Below are 23172 nucleotides of genomic sequence, written 5' to 3'. Positions count from 1 at the left end.
ACAAGTCTCTACTCGCCCATCTACTCGCACTCGATAGTGCAGGTCTCCACTCGGAAGGCATCTGTTATAATCGTATGATGGAGGCTCTGAACTCTGAGCATAACTTTATTTTCTATAACAAACTATAAAATATTTTTAAATAAAGTAAAAAAAATAAAAAAATAAAGTAAAACCACAGACTGCCTTATCTGTGCCACCTGTTGTGTCTTAATTAGTTCCCCTATTTAGATCCCCTAGTGTGCTCTGTCTTTCGTCGGTTCATTGTTCCACATATATGATTGTTTACCATATCGTAAGTGTCTCTATATGTTTCTGTATCCTAGAAGACGTTGTTAGTTCTGTGTTTGTGTATCTGAAGTTAGTGTTTTTGTGTTAAGATTCTTTGTTTATCGTGTTGAGCAAGTCTTGTTGAATCGTTTAGTCTCAGCCCTAGTTGTTGTTTTCCCCCTCGTGGGTTTTGTTTTCCCCTTTTGTATTTAATAAATCCTGTGTTTGGTACTTCCTGTCTGCATCTGAGTTCATCCCAACCCCTCCACACAACAAAAGGGTGGGAAAATGTACTCCCATTAGCCGCAAATATTGCCACAAATTTTCTGGAGGGAGTGAAAACTGGTTTAGTCTGTCTCTTAATGCAGATGATAGTGGATCCCCACAAAGACTGTAAAAATTTAAACTGTAAGCTTAGATTTTTTTTTTTTTACTTGTCTGTAAAATCTCTATACTTTTGTCATTTTAAAGGCCTTCATGCAGAAATTGTCTTTAAAACCCTTCCTGCCATCTGCACCATACCCCACAAATGGAAAAATGGTGTGCACATCATACACGGAAATGAAGCGGTCCTTCATTGACATTCAACCTGTAAGTAAAAGCAACACTTTAAAATTACAGTGCCCTGTTTAGTCAAGTCACCTTTATTTATTTTGTATAAGACACACATTGTAGAATACAAACAGTTCCAAGAAGAGATTTTTAATAAAATGATGACAGAATTTTAATGTATGGGTGAATTATCACTTTAACCAATTTAAATTCACTATAGCTTTTATCTCATTTAAATTCACTCATTTGTAAAGTGAGGATCAGTGAAATATCATCACAATGCATGTTAACTTAACTTTTTTTTTTATTCTTTTAAGGCTGGCACTAATTAGAGCTGTACTTGAATCACGAGTGTCCGGAGAGCAACTGGGGGTTCAGTGCCTTGCTCAAGGGCACTTCAGCCATGAGTATTGAGGGTGGGAGAGAGCACTGTTCATTCACTCCCTCCACCTACAACTCCTGCCAGCACTGAGACTCAAACCTGCGACTTTTGGGTTACAGGTCCAACTCTAACCATTAGGCCACAGCTGTGAACTATATTAGCACATTTCTGTGTTTTGATATGAATATGAATCGACACATTTGTACATCTTGAAAATGTCAGTTGTATTTTTATACGTTCTTGTACATTTAAATAAAATATTTTAAAATATTTGTAAATGTGTTGCTTGCATATCAATATAAAATCTTTAAGTTACAAAGTTTCAAAATATGGTTGTTAAATAATTTTTTGTAAAAATACTGATGTTAATTAATATAAATTAACTCAACGGTTGGGTAACTTTTAACCCAATGGGTTGGGTTGAAATAACCCACAGATGAGAAGGTGCTATACCAACCGTAGCTGGATTACAGGTTGGGTTATTTTTAACCCAACATTTTTTAGTGTGAGGATTATTTTGGGGTTATTGGTACTTTATTTCATGCAAAATGTAAACTGATTACTTTTACTTTTACTTGATTACCTTTCTGAAGAAAAATACTGTACTTTTTACTCCATTAAATTTTATATTAACTTAAGAAGTATTCATTTTTATTTTTTTTATTATATCTCGAATCTGAAGAAGCATTTTGAGGTAACAAAGTAGCTGTTTTTTCCCTCAATAAATAAAATAAATCTCTCTCTCTCTCTCTCTCTCTATATATATATATATATATATATTGTTCATTTTGATATATTTTTAAGCTGTTTTGGTATAGAGATGACAGCTTTTTTAAATGAAATGTTACAAATTTCCAAAAAGTGTTTAAATGAGCCCTGTACACTCTAAAAACGGCTGGGTTATTTTTTAACCCAAAATGCTGGGTTGAGTCTGTTGGGTCATTTTGTTGGGTTATTTAATTTATTTTTAAACACTTTTGGGTAGTTTCAATTTACCAGGTGTTGGGTTAAACCTGCTGGGTTGCGTCGCTGGGTTGTTTCAGGCCAGCGCTGGGTTATTTAACGCGCCTTGAAGATGTTTAAATCGCTCCCCAACTGTCACTTTGGAAGAACAACGGGGCAAAGCCACGGCTTTCTACTGTTTTAAGGTAAGTTTATTTAATGTTTTCAATAATAATTATTTTAAATTGGCAGAATTATAACTTTTTTTTTGCAGCAACAATACTGTTAAACGTCTACAGGCCAACATTATTTACGTTAAATGATGAACTGTTTACCTCAAACGGCCAACCTACGTTACGCGACTCGCATAATCGTGTTAAGGTATCTGAGACGACAGATTAATAAAGTTTTATTAAGTTTCAGACAGTGACTGATGGCTGAAATATGCGAATACCTGTGAAAATAGAGGAAAAGGTAGTTTCTGACACTGAAAAGCGAATTTGATATTTAAGTGAGTCAAATGAGTTCAAAAAGTGAATACGACTTTCTGCTCTAATGTAAACGCCTGCAGTTGTCCATATCGACATTTAAATCATACAAATTACGTACAATATAGTCGGACCGCAGGTCTAAAAGAACCGACGACCCAGTTCAAGTAAACCGGTTCAGTAATTCTCGAACAAAGTGATTCCCGGAAAAGAATCGACGTCTCAGGGCATTTCAAAGTGCGCGCACGCACAGCGAGTGACGCTGGCCGCGTTAGTGAAGTGATTTGATGCTTTTGTGGTTTATAAAGTCTTTTTACATACAAATTATAATTCAAAATGTGTTTTTTTCCTGTCAGAAAAGCGCATGGATACATTTGTGAGAGAAAAACTCGTCGAGTGCAGTCTTATTGAGGCGTCTAACGGTAAGTTTGTGTTTATTATACATTTTACATAATTGTTTGTCTGTGATAATCAACTAACGTTAACCCTCACGTAACTTAAACGCACATATATTTTTATTTCGTGCTATAGTTAAAGCTGCACCAGAATGTACCTAATTTATGAGCGTAAACATCATATATTAATTTTCCAGATCGTGTTTTTGACTTGTCCTCATCACTTTGGTACATCTATAAGTTTTTATATATGGACTGTTTTACCTACGTGACTTGTCATAGAAATGTCTGTGTGCGCATGCAGTGTGATCTCCCTTATCTGTGCCAGTGACTGTGTGTGTTTGATATAGCCAGCATATTAACATAAAACTGTGATTTATAATGACTGGAACATCCCATTGATTAGACAGTTTGAAAGCACACCTTTCAGCCAATCACTATATCATATTCTGCTTCTGTAGACCAACTCATAGGTGAATTTAACTCATAATCATGATGGGTCAATTTCATGGTTAACTTCACACAGTTAATTGAACTGAATCACTGTTATTAAAACAATTTGTATTTTTTCTTTTTTTAAACTTTATTTTAAAGGTTGGAACAAACATGGAATTCCTTAACTGAGCAGAGTCCACAAAACCCCATCCAATTGTCATGGCGATTTAAAAATGCCAGCAGATCTCTCAGGCATTGATCATAATCAATGGACAGGTAAGGATATTCTGCACTATTTTCAAAAGGAATTGCAAATTGTATATTTAATTGTATTTTTCCACATGTGGACATATACATTGTGAAATAGTCCAAACTCAATTGAAAAGCATTTGTATTTCAGATGCCTTACACAGAAAGCTGTCAATATGTGTCAAGGGTGGGACTATACTATGGGGCGTGTTTGTATTGGGAGATATTTTGTAGTTTTTACCCCAAATCTCTCACTGTTTGCACTCTGATGCACGTCAGCAAACAACATTGCAGTTCTACTCTTATTTACCTAGCTGCAGCTTACCCTATATTTTATACCTCAGGTGAAAAGCATTTGGTTAATGGTGAATATTGACCAATAGTACCATGTGGCTCTAACGGTTAGCAGGGGATAGTAGCTGCATTTGGGGTAAAATGACAGAATTATTTATTGTGTGAGGTGCCAAGAATATAGGAAGATCTGGGTTTCACTGTCTGTTCTTTATCACACATCTCTCGGAGCGGCAGCTGCCTTTAGTAGTGCCTTAACCTCCATTGTTCAAAGCATTTTGCACAGTTGTCTTTGAGTGACGTCACCTCCCAATACAAACACTCTCCATAGTATGGTCCCACCTCAATTTTCACCTCTTTTCAATGTGAGGCATTGGAAATTCAGATGCTAAAGATTCCATTTGAGTTTTGGCAGGTAACATGTGCGACACAGTGAAAAAACAGACATGGTAATTCATAAAACCTCATGTACTTGTTCTTATGTTGCATCTATGCTAACATTAGTCTGTTTCTCTCTTATTCCAAGGTCACCGTAGCCACCCGTATCCAGTACGTATCCAGACCAGATGGAGATCATCATCTAGAAAGGACCTCTACATCCCTGAAAGACAGCGGAGACCAGGACAACTAGAGCCCAGATACAGATCCCCTGTAAAGACCTTGTCTCAGAGGAGCACCAGGACAAGACCACAGGAAACAGATGATTCTTCTGCACAATCTGACTTTGCTGCAGCCTGGAATTGAACTACTGGTTTCTTCTGGTCAGAGGAGAACTGACCCCCAACTGAGCCTGGTTTCTCCCAAGGTTTTTTCTCCATTCTGTCACCGATGGAGTTTTGGTTCCTTGTTTTTCTTTAGTTGGGGACAATTAATATCAAGCGATATCATTCACTTGATTGCACAGAGGGACGATACATCACTGAATCAATGACGAATTGACTTTAACTGAAAACTGAGTGTTTACTTTTGTCCCTTTGCATTATTACACACTATTTTCCTATTTAATACTGTAAAGCTGCTATGATGCAGTATTTGATCAATATGACAGGCTTATTACTCATAATACATGGAAAATACAGCTACAAACTGACTTTGTTTTTCCATTTGAAATTTGGCAGTCACTGTGCATTCATGAAAACTGAAACCGTAATTTTTGTTCAGTGTTTTTGAAACAGTGTTTTTGTTCAAGATTTGCAATTGTGTTTGGATTGTCACAATTTGTCACATGTGGAAAACGCAATTGAAAATATGATTAGCAATTCCTTTTGAAAATTGTCCTTCCATAGACAGGCTCTATAGCAGACTACACTGCTCTCAGGTGTAGATCTTTGCTTCAGAGCTTAAGTGTTTGACAATAGTTCACCCAAAAATGAAAATTGTCACTAATTATTCACCCTGGTCTGAAAGCTCTCGAATATCAACGAAAATATCTTAACTTGTGTTCTGAAGATGAACGAAGGGCTTATGGGTTTGTAACGACATAACATAACATGACAGAATTTTCATTTTTGAGTGAACTATATGTTGAACTACCCTAAGTAGTGCACATCTACCTACGTAGTAGTCTTTATATACTTGATATAAATTTAAGGACATCTTTAAATGATTTTACATTTAAATTTAAAGAATGTTAATTGTCAATGTCATTTCACTGTGTATTTAAATAGCTAAAAATCTCAAAATGTAATAGTTAAACAGCTAGACACAGGTCATTCAGAAATAATTTTCTTATTTATTGCAACTGTATTTCTGTGATTTTTATTTATTTATTTTGCATTTGCTGGAAACAAAAAAAGGGAAAATTCCATGTTGTTTGTCATTGGTACAAATTTTTGAATGTCAGATGGCATTAAACATATTTTTTAACAGTCTAAATAACCTGTATTCTTCATTATTTATTAATCCATGATTGCTTTGTTAAGCAAAAGTGAAATTATGAGAATAACCCAGCAAGAATAACCCAGAATCATAAAAATGCAAACCCACAAATGGTAAAAATGACTCTATCTTGGGTTTTCTCAATAACCCAGCATGCTGGGTTAAAATGTGTAAACCAGCATGCTGGGTTACTTTAACCCAGCATGTGTTCTGTCCAATATTTACCCAGTGCTGGGTTGCCAATTGGGTTATTTTTAACCCAGCCATTTTTAGAGTGTATGTTATATTTATTATAAATGATGTTTAGTGATGTATGTTCTTATCAGAGTGGACTTTTTACACCCCAGGATATTTGCGATGGTCATTATTTTTCAGTGTGATTTTTGGTGAATTGTATAAAAAATAAAATAAAAAACCCTGTGGTAGGTTTTTTGGTAGGTCTAGAAAGATAGGCCTAGATAATTATAAGAGTTGCATTTATATGAAATTTAAATATTTAAATTCATAAAATACATTTAACAGATACATTTTGCTTCATATGGTGGGCAACATGTATTTCTTTTCTACTTAAATTGTGAATTGTTTAACAATTGTTTAATCTGGGTCTTTTAGTTAAGCTAGAGTTTACTCTTGTCATTGAATGATAGGCTCCTGGGATTCATTATGATCCCAGTTTAAAATATTAAAATCAGGGGTCTGATTCACGAAAATCATCTTAAGAAATATGTAAGAAAAATAAGTTAAGAAATTTCCTAAGATAAATTCCAATAAGTTCTAAAGAAATGCGATTCTTGTAAAAAAAAATCTGATGAAGAAAATGACATGCATTATCGAATCAGTGCTGGTTCTTGCTGAAGACTCGTTGATAAACTCGTAATAAACACAATAAACGCGCATGTTTTTGAATAAAGAGCCTGTCACGAGATGAAGTGTGCGCGCGCTGCATGTGTGCTTAATACCGCCAAAGATTATTCATTTATTTGTTGGCTTAAATTAAAAATGAACTCCCTGTCTGACTTGTTTTGTAAAAAAAAAAAAAAATTCGTGGAAATGCAAGAAAATTGCATACTTTTTTCCCCTTACGTTAGAAGGAGAACATGGCAGTTAAGAATATTTTTTTCTTAAGAATGCTTCGTGAATCCGGCGCGAGCGGCGTGAAAAAAAAAAGGGCGCGCGGGTTATCGTGACGTCACAGAAAGAATTCGATTTCGTCGTGACGTCACAGAAAGAATTCGATTTCGTAGAACTTATAAGTCCAAGAAATCATTTTGTGGGTTTAGTAGCAGTGGTGAGTGAAACTGAGCAGTTATTTTCAGCGATTGTTATCGATTTTGACAACAATGTTTCAGCGACCTTGTCGAGTTCATCCGTTGACGGAGAGTCAGGTGTGTGATCTCAACACCCCCCCAAACCCCAGCAGCAGCACAGAGGAACAACATCCTCATGAGAGCACTGCTGATGCTGCTGAGGGAAACGACCAGGAGAGGAAAGTGATGGAGAAAGGGAAGACGAAAAAGAAGTGGTGGAGGTTGTCTTCTTTGTTTGGAGCTGTGAAGAAACATCTGAAGCGCAGCTCGAACCCAGTTCAGGGTGAAGTAGAGCTGCAGCAAGAGCAAGAGCAGAGTGAGGGAGTGAAGAACCAGAACCAGTGTAAAGACAGATGCAGTGATGGTAAATCAATGATCAACTCATAAGAATATGATGCACAGTTTACTGAAGCTCTGTACTTTACATCAAATGCCATCAGTTATCCCTGGATATCCATTTTTAGTAAATTAATCTAGAGGATAGATTATAATAGCTTTCTTATTTAGTCTTCAATACCCTTTTCCTATCTTTTTAATGTTTCCTCAATATAGATAAGTCAAATCAGGGGAATCTTAAATAAAAAAATCACATAAGCACAATAATAAATAAAGAAATTTGAAGACTGATCAAGGGCAAGATCCAGGATATGTTTAAAAATAATTCTATGAGATTATATATGAATTAAAATTGAATAATACAAATATTTGACTTTTAGGTTAACTGCATTTGTTTCATCTTTTAACAGACTACACTGTCAGACACAACCTCGTGAGTGATCAGCTGTGTGAAGGTGGATTTGACGCTGAGGCGACACGTTTGAAGGATGACCCTGAAGTAAGTAAAAGATGAATGAAAACTTGCCTAGCTAGCAAATACATTTAGTCCTGTCTTATCTTCATCATTTGGTTATATAATTATATTGTTAGGAAGGCCTCTCAGTGTATCTTTTTGTCCTGGTTGGATTTAAATTAAGTCAAACTACAAACTACATTTGGAAAAGAACTTTCACCTTACCGTTGTAAAAACTGTCTCTCTTTTAGCTTGGATCTCCACAACGTCTTCCAGAGGAGAAGGACCTCAACATCCTGGCAAATAGAGGCCCAGATAGCCACGGGTGTGATCTCAGTACCCCCCCAAACCCCAGCAGCAGCACAGAGGAACAACATCCTCATGAGAGCACTGCTGATGCTGCTGAGGGAAACGACCAGGAGAGGAAGGTGATGGAGAAAGAGAAGAAGAAAAAGAAGTGGTGGAGGGTGGCCTCTTTCTATGGAGCTGTGAAGAAACATCTGAAGCGCAGCTCGAACCCAGTTCAGGGTGAAGAAGAGCTGAAGCAAGAGCAAGAGCAGCAGAGAGAGAAAGTGAAGAACCAGAAAGAACAGAAAGCCAGATGCAGTGATGGTAAATGACATGAGCATGACCAGTCATCATTCACACCTACACATCCATTACTGGGACATTCATTAATTAATCAATTGAATCATTCTAGTTTTAAATGATAGATTATAATAGCTTTTAAGTATCTTGTTTGGTCTCTAATTGGTCTAATTTTTAAGGTTTCCTCAATGAAGAATTTATAAAATGTGATAAATCTCAAATTTTAAATAAATAAAATCCACATCAACACATATAAATCAACTTGAAAATGGATTAAGGTCATGATCAGATCTCAGGAAATAAAAAAAAAAAGAATAGTTTTTGTAATTTTATATGCACATAGTTTAGGGATGACAAATAATAACATGAACATATTTAATATAGTCTCTACTGATGTAAATGCTATCATGTGTAATTTAAGATTTTTTATATAAAATCAAATGGAATAATAACTATAACAAATGTTTAAAAGTGCAGTTGTTTTATCTTGTAACAGACTTCATTTCCAGCCACTACCAGCTGGGTGATCTGCTGGGTGAAGGTGGATTTGGTTCTGTGTATGAGGCGAGACGTTTGGAGGATGACCTTAAAGTAAGTGAAAACTTGATGAAAACGTATCTAGCGAAGTGATTTTGCTCCGTCTCATCTTTATACTCCTGTGATGTCATGCTATTGTTTGCAAGGCCTCTCAGTGTATCTTTTTGTCCTGGTTGAACTTAAATTCAATTCAACTTTACAAAACTTGTCTGTATATATTTAATGGTGGCCTCTTCACAAGTTAATTGTTGTTTGTTTTCTTGATCAGGTGGCGGTCAAATATGTTAATAAGACCGAAACCTACAGGCAAAGTTTATACATTGTAAGTAAGATGCACTCTCTCTGTTCTCCTCTCACTAACTAGTAGGAAAACTGGACTAAGTGCTTATTTGGAAAACAACTTCTATCTTACCAACGTCTTTCTTTTAGCCTGGATATCAGCAACTCGTTCCACTGGAGATCGCCCTCACAATCCTGGCTAATAAAGGCCCCAGAGTGCCAGAGATCATCCAGCTGCTGGACTGGAAGGACTACAATGACCATTTCGTCATGATCCTTGAATGTCCCTCTCCTTGCGAGACTTTGGAAGACTTTGTGGGGCGTCAGGGTGGTCGTCTCAACGAGAGCTTAGCACGGCGAGTCATGATGCAGGTGACTAAAGCTGCGAACGTGTGCTGCCAGCGCCAAGTGTTCCACCGTGACATCAAACTGAGCAACCTTCTCATCAACAACCAGACACTTGAAGTCAAACTAATTGACTTTGGGTGTGGGGACATTCTGAGGACAACTGTCTACATGTCATACTCTGGTATGTACTGTATCTAAAAGCTACAACTCTAGTGACGATTATATTATGAGTTGACCAGGCGTGAGTCACCAAAACAACAAGAAGCACCTGATATATATACAGTAGAATTACGTCACTGTTACAGTCATGGATCTCGTCACTGTTGTGAACCGAACTTGCGCATCTAACAAAATCTTTTTCTTCAAGGCACAGCAACATACGTCCCTCCTGAGTTTCACATAAAGGGAAAGTACCACGGCAAGCCTGCGACGGTTTGGTCACTGGGGGTTCTGTTATTTAAAATAGTGGCCGGATATTATCCAAGTTTCTTAGATCTGCACATGCTCAAACTGCATCTCTGGTCCAGAACTGGTCTGTCAAATGGTAAGAGTTCAGTTATCATTTTAAACATACAAAACAGGGACAAGTAGCTTTCTGAAAGATGGGGTTAGAAAATGCATTAAGTTTTCTTGATTTCTGATGCCTGAACTCAGATCGTACAGCTAATATGATCAGTAAATTAAAGCATGTGTTAATTTTAAAGTAATATTCAGGTGTCCCTCTCATCTTTCTGCACAGAATGCTGCAGATTGCTCCGCGCTCTCCTGCAAATAAAGCCAAAGAACCGAATTCAGCTGGAGGAAATCCTTTCCCACAAGTGGTTTACGGTACTAAACCTAAGATCACCTTAAAATAATTTGACGTTTAACATTTTTCTTTTCAATTTTCAATTTTCAAATCAAGTTTTCTCGCTTTGCTTTTATTGTTAGATTTAATAAGTTGTATGTTTTACCTTATAAAATGTCATTCGTAGTGTAGTTACTCATGTAATAATACTGTATTTGTTTCTGTTTTGTTTCAGGCCACCACATAAGACCACCTGAGAAGTTGTTGTATCTTCAGCTCTCCAATGGTTCCTGCAATAGTTGCAGCAGTATCAGAGGCCCAGTCTACAACGTCTGTCCCCCGCAGTCCAAAACATCCCAGAAAAGCTGTTTTAAACTAGAATATATATTAAGTTAAAGTTTTATTGTCATGTTAATGCTTTAGGAGTAGTGGGATGTTGATCAGTACTGGCTTGGGATGGGTGTCATCACGTGTCTCAACCAATGAGAGCATTTGTGGTGGGCCTAAGACTGCAGCAGCTCATGAAGTGCTCACGACTTCATAAGTGGGAAACCCAAAGTTTCTGTTAACACGTAAAGGCAGCAGAGAAGTGCTCTCGCTCAGCACAGTGGAGTGCATCGATTTGTTTTGAGTCTTTTGGGAAGCGGTAAAACACAGCCCTCTCACAATACACAGAAATCTGCTGAAATCATCCGTGAAGCAGTTTTCTGTGTAGCATCTCTGCACATCATCTGAATAGAAGTTTAATATATTGTGTATATTTAATTTTCTTATTTTTGGCACAGCCTATAAAGAGTATGCCAGACCTACAATTCACTGCTTTTTGTATGTTATATAACTTTTATGTGAAAAATAAAATCTTGAATCTTGAATATATTGTTTTACAGATCTATCACATTTGCTGCTCAGAAATGTTCACACAATCACGCTGCATGTGTTAGAAATTCTGTACACTACATGTGCACCACACCCGAACCGAACTGAACCGTGCTCTGGCCCACCTCTTCCAACCGAGCCGGGGCCAGCTAAACGAACCACGGCACGGAGTGATCACACTAGATACACCCTTATTCTCCTGCATCCCGCACACACAAGTCTCTACTCGCCCATCAAGTGTCCCACACCGCACTCGATAGTGCAGGTCTCCACTCGGAAGGCATCTGTTATAATCGTATGATGGAGGCTCTGAACTCTGAGCATAACTTTATTTTCTATAACAAACTATAAAATATTTTTAAATAAAGTAAAAAAAAAAACAATAAAGTAAAACCACAGACTCCAACACTGTAAAGTACCATCTGAATATGTTAAAAGCTATAGACATCAGGAGAAATTAATAACTTGATTGATATAATACACTATAGGCTATAGCAGATACATAAAGACAGCACACACACAGAGAGAGAAAAAGAAATCTTGATTTACATATATGTCAAGTATCCCGTTTTGGCCAGGAAAGTCACATATTTTACCCTTCTTTCCCGTCGTCCTCCCGTATTAGTATTTTCCCGTAAATCTCCCGCATTTTAATTTTAATTTTTTTTTATTTTAACCTGCGTTATTAATAAAATATTAATAAAAAAAAACATTCCCAATCTGAGCTCTGTCACTAGTCTAGCGATAACTGCCACCTGTAGTAGCCTGTCGCGAGGAGTGTGTGAGGTCAGATGACATGAGTTATAACGCGGGAAAAATAACAACAACAAAAGAAAAAACCGAGACGGATGATGGATGCTACGATAGAGAGTGAAGGCACACCTGCCAAAGAACCAAACCCCATTTGTAAATACCAGGATAAATGGGACAGCGAATTTACTTTTTTAAAGAATGCAAAGTCTGCAACAAATTTGTACAACAACTCACTAAAAGAGTAAAAGAAAAGTTATGTGAAATAAAAAGAAAAACTGTAAAAGAAAAGCAATATGAAATGAAAAGAATGTGTGGAATGAAAATAAAATGTAAATGTAAAGACAAGCAATGTTAAATTAACAGAAAATATGCAAATAAGCCTTTAAATAAATGCTCTTCATATATACCCTTTTGTGTTTTCGTTTGGGCTATAACACCTGTCTTAAAATGTAAGGGATACTGGAGCTTTGTTGGGATGATTTGAAAATTTCCCTTATTTTCAAAACCAAAATTTGACAGGTATGATATATATATATATATATATATATATATATATATATATATATATATATATATATATATATATATATATATATATATATATAGTTAAAATTGTTGCAATGTGCTTTAAAAGAAAAAAAGTTGCTAAATCTAGCAACAAAATTGCTAGTAAGTTGGCAAAACTGTCGACGCTTTTATTTTATAGAGGGGTGCTCTGACCCACGTGAACTCAGACTTTTATTTTGACAGGCTGTGTATCGTCCTTGAATTTCCGGGTCCAGTTAGAGCAGGACTGTGCGGGATGGAAATGCGGTGTTTGTGTATTTTGCTGGTCTGTGTGCTGTCACTGAATCACGCCACAGCCGACAATGGCAGCGTTAAAAAGATGAAAATGCAATACACAGGGATGCCACTGCTGAAATTTCAGTTTTGGTGAGTAAACGGAATATCTTTGTGTTTCCTGTCAGTGCGCGTGCCGATCAGCGTCATGCGTCGATAAAGCAACTCAATTAATCTAAATTGAGTGTGCGTTCAGTCAGTGCATTAAAACTGGTTTATGCGCATTTCCTATTCGTTTTTTCTATCTAGATGTGCTAGATTTATATATAACATGTGACTGAATAGCTATCTTATCATAGTATATATTATTTAGCATTTTTAAAGGGAAAAAACACTATAGTATAGTAATATACTAATAGTATACAAGTGAATATATATATATATATATATATTGTCTTAAATGTCTTATTGTACATACTTGCTATAGTGATTTGCAGTTTGTTGTGTAATTAGCTTTTTTTGTTCCACTGGTTTATCACTTGTCAGTCTTCTTTGTCAGCTAGCTCTTGTCTATGTGCAGTGTGTCCTGAGGGTACAGGCGGGTGTTTGAGGAGTACACTCGGGTTCTCACCCAGAGGTACCCAGACATCCGCATCGAGGGAGAAAACTTCCTGCCACACCCCATATATAGGTGGGTTTCTCATTTCATCAAGAACTTCTGTACTGCAGACCCTACAGATTTATGGACAGGTCTTATTAAAATATAAGTGATTTTAACTCATAAACTGAAACTGGAATGAAGGTCTTTATTTATTTATTTTTAGACACATAGCTTCCTTCTTTTCTGTCTTCAAACTTGCCATGATTGGTTTAATTATCCTGGGAAAAGACCCTTTTACATTTTTCCACATGGAGACTCCAGGAATCTGGATTTGGGCGAAAGAGAATAAGGTCTTCCACCCTCACATGACATTTCTTATATGGGGATGCTGGCTCAGCCAATCTTCAGAAATTAAAATACACACTTCAAATGTTTTAGTTGCCTACTACATGTGTTTGTGACTTTAGTTTGTTGTGTTTTTGTCAAGATATATGCCTGCATGATGGTGTTCTTCCTCAGCAACATGATTGAAAACCAGTGTATGTCCACCGGCGCCTTTGAAATCACACTTAACGGTAAGACTGATTATTAATTATAGATCAAAATATTCCATCACAAAGATTTGACACAGCTGTTGGGACTTGATGAGGTTAAATGCTAGTGATTTGTCCTTTGTGTGTGTGCTTATGTGCTCACAGATGTTCCCGTGTGGTCCAAGCTGCAGGCGGGACACCTGCCCTCCATGCAGCAGCTGGTGCAGATTCTGGAGAATGAGATGAAGCTGAGTGCACACATGGACTCTCTGACTCACAGACGGGCGTAGAGGTGTGGTATGTGGGTTGTCTAATGGTGTTTTGGAAAAGATCTTGAATGTGTCCACAGGGATTCTGCGGGTGTTATTTCACCCTTCCCTAACTGAAGACCTTAAACGGTCTTTAAAGAAGTAGTTCCAGAATGAAAATTCCAAACCTCTATGTATTGTTTACTTCAGTTTATTCCCTAAATTTTCTTAACTTTGTCTCAAAAAGTATTTAATTTACCCTGGCCTAAAAGCATTGTTGTTTTTGGAATATTTTGAAAACTCAGCGCTTTATCTCTACCCTCTTTTTAACTTCCTCTCCAGGTGTGTGATGCGAGGCATTGGTGTGTGAGAGGGCATTAATGAAGGTTTGCACTGAACGCAGTGTGTCTGCTGGTGCAGACTGGATGTCCAGCCTTCTCTCACTGCTCCAAGGGTCTCTCTGTATCCACAGCCCTGCGGTCCTCGGCTAATAATTATGGAGGAAATGGAAGGTTTCATCTGCAGATATTCCGTTGTCATCGACCAATAAACACACATGCTGTTAAATGGGTTTAAAATTGGTGTTGAACAGTGTTTATCTGTTTTGGGGGGCATGCAGTAGACTGCTGTATTAATTAAATCAGTTTTCAGATTTGTATTTTCAAACTCTTTGTATTATATGCAGAACTACAGTTCTGTTGTTGATTTCTCTCTCTCGATTTCTTTACACTTTCGTCTTTCTTCATATGATCTTGAGCCAATTTATTAATTCCACCGTTAATGCTAATTTTCAAAGTATGTTTTAGTCAACGGTATTCGTTAAGAAATATAAACAGTTCTGTAAATGTATTCAGTAACTAAATATGTACATATCATCAAGGATGTACTTTGATACATTTTGATTTCTGATCATTTTTAATATTCGTTTATACTCCGTTATGAATAAATTCTGTCAATGGATGTGTAAATAAATGGTGTCTTTTGTCATAGAAAAACAGGCGCTCGGTAATATTGACCTTCATTCAGCTTTCAGAATGTTTTTTTTTTCTCCTCCGGAGACCTTTGTTCATTAAGCCATAGGATTTTAAAACTATTAAAAGTATTCAAATGGGAATACTAAAATGAGTAAATAAAACTGATTTCCAGGTGTGTGATTGGTTCTTTGGTCCTAAACAGCGGTGAAAAAAGTAACATTCCACAGGGAAAAGCGTCTTTCAAAGGAGATTACGTGTAACTTATTAAAATATATATTAGTTATATATCATATTACCAATGTTTTGGCACGTGAAGTGTTTTTAATAAACCCTGCAAGTAAAGTTCACCGAACATGTAACTTTCAGAGCAACACTAGATGGCGCCCGCTGTTCAAATGGAGATAGGTCACGTGGTCTGCTACTCTGCTTCGCCAGGGAAGTGGTGTACAGAGAGCACGCGTGCTGCGAATCGAAATGTGATTTTCGTTCTAGGTATTTTTTTGTGTGATTAATTTTTAACGTGGAAGTTTTCCAGCAGATGAAATTCTGAATTAACTGTAATGTGGAGGTAGCGCGAGGTGAACGTGACCACGAGTTGTTTATTAAGCAGTCTGTCATTAGTGCATGCATGTTACTTAAATCTGCTTCATGTATAGTCGGTTCGAATGATCACTATGTATTTACTGTTATTTTGTTTAGTACGTTACCAATTCAAAAAGTCTAGAGCAAATGCATTATAGAGCCGATTCGTCATAGTCGATAGTCACCCAGGTGTGTTTTGGAGGAGTGATGGATGGGTATCCAGCAGGAATGAATGCGTCTCAGCAGTCATCAAGCATGGAAGTGAAAGAGGATATGAATACCCAAACTGAAAGTGAGCATCAGCCATCAAAAGATGCTTTGATTGACATAAGCTTTTGCGGGGCCACTCCTCTGGTGTGGAAGGTGTCGGACATGAAGAGGTGCAGATCTGCGGGTGTGATCGGGGCTCTGGTGGGCTCTCTCGCCCGTCAGCCTCGGCAGAACGTGCGGCTGGGACGACCGCTGGAGCTGCTGCAGGAGGAGGCGCTGCTGCTGGAGGACACGAGCACTGCTGCTGCTTCACTGCAGACTCAGGTGACACTTCACCTGTACTGACACCGAATGCATTCACACATCCATCTAGCCATCTTATAAGTGTCTTATACTTTATGAATGATATATGTGTATTATGATTATTTTCATCAGGATTGTGGAGATGAGGAGACGCATGCGGAGGCTGTGAGACGGTATGAGGCCGGTCTGGAGAGCAGTTATAAGGAGCAGTGTGCTCTGGCCCTGGAGGACAAGAAGACAGTGCTGAGGAGAATCATGAATGAGAAGGAGAACGGTGAGAGAGTGTCTGGTACAATCAAATATAGAAGACACTAGGGCCAGTTTATTTTACATTTATCGTATTTAAATATTCAGATGCTTATTTTCTTTTGGCATAAGTGACTATTGTCCCAGTTACAGCTGATGTTAAGGGGCTTGAATAAATGTAAAAAAAATTAATAAAACTGAACCCAATTTCTTTATTTCTCAACTGCTCAAACCTTACTGCCAAAGTGAAATCTTAAGATTAGATGCAATAATAATAATAAAACATGTTTACAAGTTTAATTTAAGGCATTAGAACTTTTAACTGTAAAACTAAACAAAGTAGTTGATTTTTTTTAAAGCCTAGTGTGTTAAATAATACAACAAAATGCATATTCAGGGCTCAGTGATAGAGATTTTTATACTGGCCCCCATTACAGAAATAAATAAATAAACATGATTGTTGTTTTTGATCCATGTAACCTTGTATGTTAAATAAATAAGGTTGTTATGGGAGCAAAATATTAGATGCCAGTTAAATTTCTAAATTTCTCACATCTCTAGTTCGATTCATTTGGTCTGAACCAAGGGCAAACAATTATACATTGTAGTATTTTTCAGCTTTCTTGGTTCCTTTTCACACCACACTGATTGCTGTGGTCCGAACCAGTTGAAACGAACCAAAATGCAGTCACATGACAACATCTACATCACTCATTGGCCATGACGTATTTCCTAAACTGCTTTTTGATTGGTCAGAATTTACGTGCGGGAAAATTCCAACATAAGAGGAAAATCCAGCAAACAACACGGAGACAACACAACAACACGACTGCGCGGGCTGGTTTTTGTCTCTGGCCATAATCTATTACAAAATAGATTAACTTCAAGCAGAGGCGTGCATGAATTCTTCTTAACTATGACATGCTCATGGTCATCAGACCAAATTTCTATGAGGCTTTGAGTGTGAAGTTATCACGTTGGTTTAACAGTAGTATTCAAGCAAAAATTACTGCAGAAATAGAATATTCAAATTTAAAATAACTGTATAAGTTAAATATAAATAAACCTTTGTTAAAGCTATGAAAGCTTATTGAGTGAAGGGCAGTGAGTGATTTTTTTGTTTGATAATTAATGGCACAGACAGCAGCAGGTATAAAAGGCTGTCACTTTTAACTTATGCACTGATTTAATTTTCTCTCACTGTGTTTACGAGGCTACTTGCGAAGATGGGTATTTTGACTTAATTTTCTGTGTATTTGTCTGTTCAAATGCAATAAGCGCCCTGGTACTGTATGTAATGTGTGTCAATGATATTTGGCTCTCCCTGATTCCACAGGCACTGATGATTGCGGCAGTGCAATTAGAGACCGTCTTAATGCACTGGACCAGGCCTTCCGCTTCCCGTTGCCGGCTATGGCGGTTCAGCTCTGTACTGCCCGCGCCGGCTTCAGCCACTGTCCGGAGGAACGCAGTTTCCATTCCACTGATTGGCCAATGCCTAGAGATGAACGCTTGAACACTAGATTCTGTGTCTACAGAGATCTGAGAAATAAAGGCTTCTACCTGACCTCTGCAGGGAAGTTTGGAGGAGATTTCCTGGTGTATCCAGGTAAGTTTATGACAACCTGGAATATCAAAAAGTCTATTTATTTTATTCCATTGATTACAGATATATAAAAGTTTTTTTTTTTTTAAGTGCAGCTTAACAGCCAAGATCTTTATTGTCATTTTGCAGGTGATCCTCTGCGGTTCCATGCTCATTTCATTGCATTATGCATCTCTATGGATGAAGAGTTACCTCTCTGTGATATTCTGGCTATAGCTCGTCTGGGCTCCAATGTGAAGAAAACAGTATTGCTCTGCTCTCCAAAGAAGTGCGGCGAGACCGGAAATGATGAGAGTGTGGAGGGTGATGTGGTGTATTCATCACTGCAGTGGAGTTCTATGGTGTAACCACACAAAGATTGTTTGATATTAGAGAGATGATGCTTCTCAGAAACTTGGTGTGCCTTCTGATGTGTAAAGTGTGTGTGATAAATTCTGAATGACTGAATTTAGTTTGATTGTCAACATATAGGGAGAATATCCCAAGATCATTTAATAAAAATCTAATTTAGCTTTGTGTTTTGTCTTTATCTTTTTGTGCTTTTTATGTTAATTTGAAGTATTGGTTTTCAGTGTCACTTAGTTTAAACCTCACAGCCATTTAAGATTACTGATAAAGTGAGATGGCAAATATATTCTATGAAACTATTATATATATATATATATATTATGGAAATTTTTAGTTTTGTTAATTTGGCACTGATTGCATAAATCTTATTCAAGTATCTTTTTAAACATACAATGAATAAGTTAGTATATATAGTCCATAGGGACATTGATTTATTTTATGTAACTTGTGCACGTAACTGGTTTATGTTGAATAACAACATTTGAGGGGAAACTGTGTAGCAGAGACAGGCAGTTTTTGTAACCAGGCATCTACGATGAGATGTGCATGTGTTATGATGTGATGTGCACTAAGCAACATGATTTGCTCAAAGGTCCTAGTCTGTCCTTCAATGTATCTTTTTACATTCTATAAAAAGTGGGCTGTAAGTCTGTGTGTTATCTCTTTGCACACAGACTCGGAAGCTGTGTGTAAACCAGATCATTCTCTGCAGAGAATTAAAGCAATACAAAGACAAAACTCTCAATACAAAGAAAAATTTTCAGTCTCTACAAATTGTTATTGAATTAGAATTTCCACAACAAACTATATATATATATATTTATATATATATATATATATATATATATATATATATATATATATATATATATATATATATATATATATATATATATAGTGCTTTCTACAATACTGATTGTGCCAAAGCAGCTTTACAATTTCAAACAGGAAAATAATTGGTCAATAATGCAAGAGGACAATATATAGATAAGTATTCATACAATACACAGCGTTTTAAACGTTTTGATTAAAGAACAAATAATTTGGAGTTTTGTGTTTAACTGCCAGCTTTTCGTGTTAGAAGGGAGTTAAACGGGCCACAATAGGTAAAAATTCAATCGTTAGCTTTTTTTAAAAAATAAAGGATATTAAAAATAACTTACAATTAATTTACATATTTAAAATGTGTAACTAATATTTTGTCCATTATGTTTATCAAATATAAAATCAACTCGAGTGGAGAGTATTTGTAAGTGAAAAACGCTGCCATCTGGTGCTGTGATAAGGGCATTATAGGCACGTAACAGCTTCTTTTAATATGGTACATCCATATTGTGGTTATTAGATAACAGAGTGTAGAGAACGTTTTATAATTAAAAGAAACTGACTAATAAATTAAATGGGGTAATGTAAAAACTGCAAAGAGGCAGAGCCAGTGGCGCGTTGTGAAGTCTCGCGAGACAAAGACGAAGACAGGGTGAGATCTGAGTCGCACACGGAGGAAGGCAAGAAAAAGAGGGAGATCTTGACAAACTAATAAAACCCATTAAAGATGTCGGGACGGTCCGTGCGAGCGGAGACACGCAGCCGTGCAAAAGATGATATCAAAAAAGTGATGGCGGCAATTGAAAGGGTCCGTCGATGGTAAGTTGCTTGTTTAAAGAGGGAGACAAGTTTTTTTTCTTCTACGTTACAAAAATAAACTTCAGAGTGGCGGGGAGGGTGACGTCATTCAGTATCATGACAGACAAGCAAGGCAACCAATGGGCTTCACTGTATCCAGCGTGTAGGCGTGTCTTAGACGTGTCAATGGGGATTGTACAATCTGTTAGTGCTCAGTAATGGAGTGAAGTGATTTTGTCATAATAGGCATTTTTGTATATTAACCTGGAACTTGTTTGTCCTCTAAGGGAAAAAAAGTGGGTTACAGTGGGCGACACGTCATTAAGGATATTCAAATGGGTCCCGGTTACAGAAACTAAACAGGTGTGTATATCAGGTCATCTCAAGCAGCTGTCCACTTCTCAGATATATAAACACAGTGTTCATTTTCAAAACGTTTTTCTTTCTTTCTTGCAGATATACAAGCCTAAAGTGTCAGGTACTGCGATGAGGGAACTGAAGGGCTTTCCTACAGATGTAGTGTTGGAAAACGCCCGCTCCGTGCTACTGGATTTTCAGGGTAAAACAGGTTTTAACAGGCTATGTTTATGTCAGACACAATGGAGCTTGATATTTCCTCTCTAAACAATTCAGAACATCCTCTATTTAATATAATGCAACACTGGGGTATGCTCTAGTGACTTAAATGACCTTGCACCTTGACCGTGTGCTTTGCATGCCTATTTTTACATAGGATGTAATGTAACATTACAGTATACTAAAGTACTTAAACATAATTCACATATTTATTCAAATATGTTTCATTCATACATTCATTTTCCTAAACAGATGACAACAGCAACCAGAGTTTCCTATCAGATGCCTATCTGTCTAATACCAAAGTGGACAGCAGCAGCAACTCCAGTCCACAGCACGTGAGTGAGGCAGTGAGCCCTTCACACGCTCCCTTCTTCCGTACAGAGGACTCCCAGCCACCCACCCTGGGACAGGAGACAATGGATACCGAGAGAGGTGAGACAGACCAGTCAAAAGATGATTTGCCTAACTGACAAGGTAGAAAAATAATATTTGCTCTTCAGAACAAATGCAAATGAGTATTACAATGCAAATAATATGTAATGTGTTAATGGGTTAAAATATTAAGCAACAAGAACTGTTTTCATCATTGAAGAAAAAGCATATTAGAATGATTTCTGAAGGATCATGTGACGCTGAAGAATGTATTACACAAAATTCACAATTTCACAATTTTAGTTATTTTACTGTATTTTGATCAAATAATTAAATGCAGTCTTGGTAAACGGAAGAGACTTCTTTTAAAAACAGTGACGAACCTTATTTATTCCAAAGTTTAGTGCAGTGTATATATTACTATATTTTCCTTTTCTTTTCTTTTTTTTACATCCTTTATCCTAAATAGTGATCATTCTCATTGCTGTAATATGTATTTGTTTTCCTGTATTACAAGACAATACAATAATGTATTTTGTTTGGGTTAGCATAAAATAAAAAAAATATTATTATTATTTATTTATTTATTCATTTATTTATTAACCTTTTTTTCCCTCACATTACAAAAATAAAAATTCAAAAATGAGATTTTTGGGTATAATTGTGCTCAACTCTCATAAAATAATGCCATAAAACAACCAGTGTAAATAGTCCTGAAACAGGCTTCAGTTCAAAGCAACATTTAATTTAGTATTTTTTCCTTTTTATTTTTGGGGTGATATAAGATTTATTGTATGCATGTTCTTGACATGTTTTGTTAGATTCACCCAAGTATGTAGGATAACAGTAATGATTGTTAAATCCTTCCTTTCACATTCATACATGTATCTGTACATGTTAATTTTCATGATCAAATCCCATATTTAGAGGCATCAACAACCAGCAGTGAGGTGACGGATGAGCCTCCAACTCTAATTAAAGAAGATGTGTTGTCTCTCTCTACTCAGGTAACATCTACTATAGGCTTCAAATAAATGTTCACCTAATGCATTGTGGGAATTCAAATACATATTGTAAATATCATGTAAACCTGATTTGTGCTTTTCAAAGCATGCCACGTATGACATTATTGTTTTTCACAGGAGGAAGAGGATGTGATTGGAGCCCCACCGCTTAAAAGAGTTTGCACTGAGCAAAGCTCAACTCTCAGTTAGCACCATTATGCTGAACATTGCAGGTCAAACGTATAGAAGAGTTTCTGAAAGCGACTAAACTGTACATTTAAGAGACTTTTTGCAACCTGCCAAATGCCTGAATTTCACTTGTACAGTAAATGATCAAGAAAAGAAAAACTTTGTTTTCTTTTTTATACATTTAAAAAGATGTTCTTCGATGTTTTCAGGTGTTTTCTTATGAATATAAATCAGTTTGTATCGCATCGCATGTACAGTATGAGTTGAATTTTAAACAATTAACTTGTTTTGTGTTTGTGGCATTTCTAAAGATTATACAAATAACTTGTATTGCCTTTTTTGTTTTACTTTATTGTAAAAATACTTCAGTGCATGCATTTTGAATAACATCCGTGTTATCTGTTTCTTGATTTGTTTTATTATTGTTCAATGTACTGCATCAAATTATCAAACTTTTTATTGAAAAAGGTATGCTTATCTTTTATAAATGGTAAGGTCACTCACAGATTTGTATTTGAAATATGAAGGCTTCTACTCTCTGTAGTCTTTTAAGTATTTTTCAAAAAATGAGAAAGAAAAATAAAAGAAATATTTGTGTATGGTCCATGTAGTCTTGCCTGATAAAAATGTACCTGGATTTTTTCACTAGACAGATGGAAATAAAACCACTTTGGATTTATGCTGCTTTTTCCACTGATTGCATCATTTGCAAAGTTGTATGACAGAGATAAAACACTGTTTTACATATGAAATTATTTTAATGGCGCTTCCCAAAATCATGATTCTCTGGAAATTATATAATTTGAATACAATGTTTAAAAGAGTTTATA

The 23172-nt window shown here is 36.5% G+C and overlaps 4 protein-coding genes across 5 annotated transcripts; all 4 read left to right on the top strand.

Moving 5' to 3' along the window:
* The first annotated feature begins 7059 nt into the window (after window positions 1–7059).
* Window positions 7060–10869, top strand: LOC113061274 (serine/threonine-protein kinase pim-2-like). The gene is made up of 9 exons (XM_026230309.1): window positions 7060–7550; window positions 7933–8021; window positions 8228–8588; window positions 9061–9155; window positions 9370–9423; window positions 9531–9909; window positions 10096–10272; window positions 10468–10556; window positions 10751–10869. Exons 1-9 carry the CDS (start codon window positions 7220–7222, stop codon window positions 10760–10762), a joined length of 1587 nt encoding a protein of 528 aa, XP_026086094.1. The 5' UTR covers window positions 7060–7219; the 3' UTR covers window positions 10763–10869.
* A 2029-nt stretch (window positions 10870–12898) lies between these two features.
* On the top strand, window positions 12899–15301 carry LOC113061704 (thioredoxin reductase-like selenoprotein T1b). Of its 2 annotated transcripts, none has more exons than XM_074559873.1 (6): window positions 12899–13077; window positions 13505–13615; window positions 13749–13875; window positions 14013–14100; window positions 14224–14350; window positions 14649–15301. In XM_074559873.1, the coding sequence occupies exons 1-5, from the start codon at window positions 12947–12949 to the stop codon at window positions 14346–14348; spliced, it is 582 nt and encodes a 193-aa protein (XP_074415974.1). In that variant the 5' UTR covers window positions 12899–12946; the 3' UTR covers window positions 14349–14350; window positions 14649–15301. The 2 variants fall into 2 exon arrangements, with proteins under 2 accessions (XP_074415974.1, XP_074415975.1); XM_074559874.1 differs by having other exon boundaries at window positions 12933–13077; window positions 14224–14355; window positions 14649–15274.
* Window positions 15302–15684: 383 nt separating this feature from the next.
* On the top strand, window positions 15685–18743 carry tsen34 (TSEN34 tRNA splicing endonuclease subunit). Its single transcript, XM_026231056.1, has 4 exons — window positions 15685–16396; window positions 16508–16649; window positions 17958–18230; window positions 18357–18743. Exons 1-4 carry the CDS (start codon window positions 16070–16072, stop codon window positions 18572–18574), a joined length of 960 nt encoding a protein of 319 aa, XP_026086841.1. The 5' UTR covers window positions 15685–16069; the 3' UTR covers window positions 18575–18743.
* Window positions 18744–20029: 1286 nt separating this feature from the next.
* LOC113061702 (B-cell CLL/lymphoma 7 protein family member B-B-like) lies at window positions 20030–23021 on the top strand. The gene is made up of 6 exons (XM_026231055.1): window positions 20030–20219; window positions 20486–20561; window positions 20655–20757; window positions 21027–21209; window positions 22077–22156; window positions 22292–23021. The coding sequence occupies exons 1-6, from the start codon at window positions 20128–20130 to the stop codon at window positions 22361–22363; spliced, it is 606 nt and encodes a 201-aa protein (XP_026086840.1). The 5' UTR covers window positions 20030–20127; the 3' UTR covers window positions 22364–23021.
* The last annotated feature ends 151 nt before the right edge of the window (window positions 23022–23172 follow it).

The sequence above is a fragment of the Carassius auratus genome, chromosome 43, assembly GCF_003368295.1.
Source record: "Carassius auratus strain Wakin chromosome 43, ASM336829v1, whole genome shotgun sequence".
Classification (NCBI taxonomy): domain Eukaryota; kingdom Metazoa; phylum Chordata; class Actinopteri; order Cypriniformes; family Cyprinidae; genus Carassius; species Carassius auratus.
The sequence above is the reverse complement of the archived record's forward strand: the minus strand, read 5'-3'. Positions and strand labels throughout refer to the sequence as shown.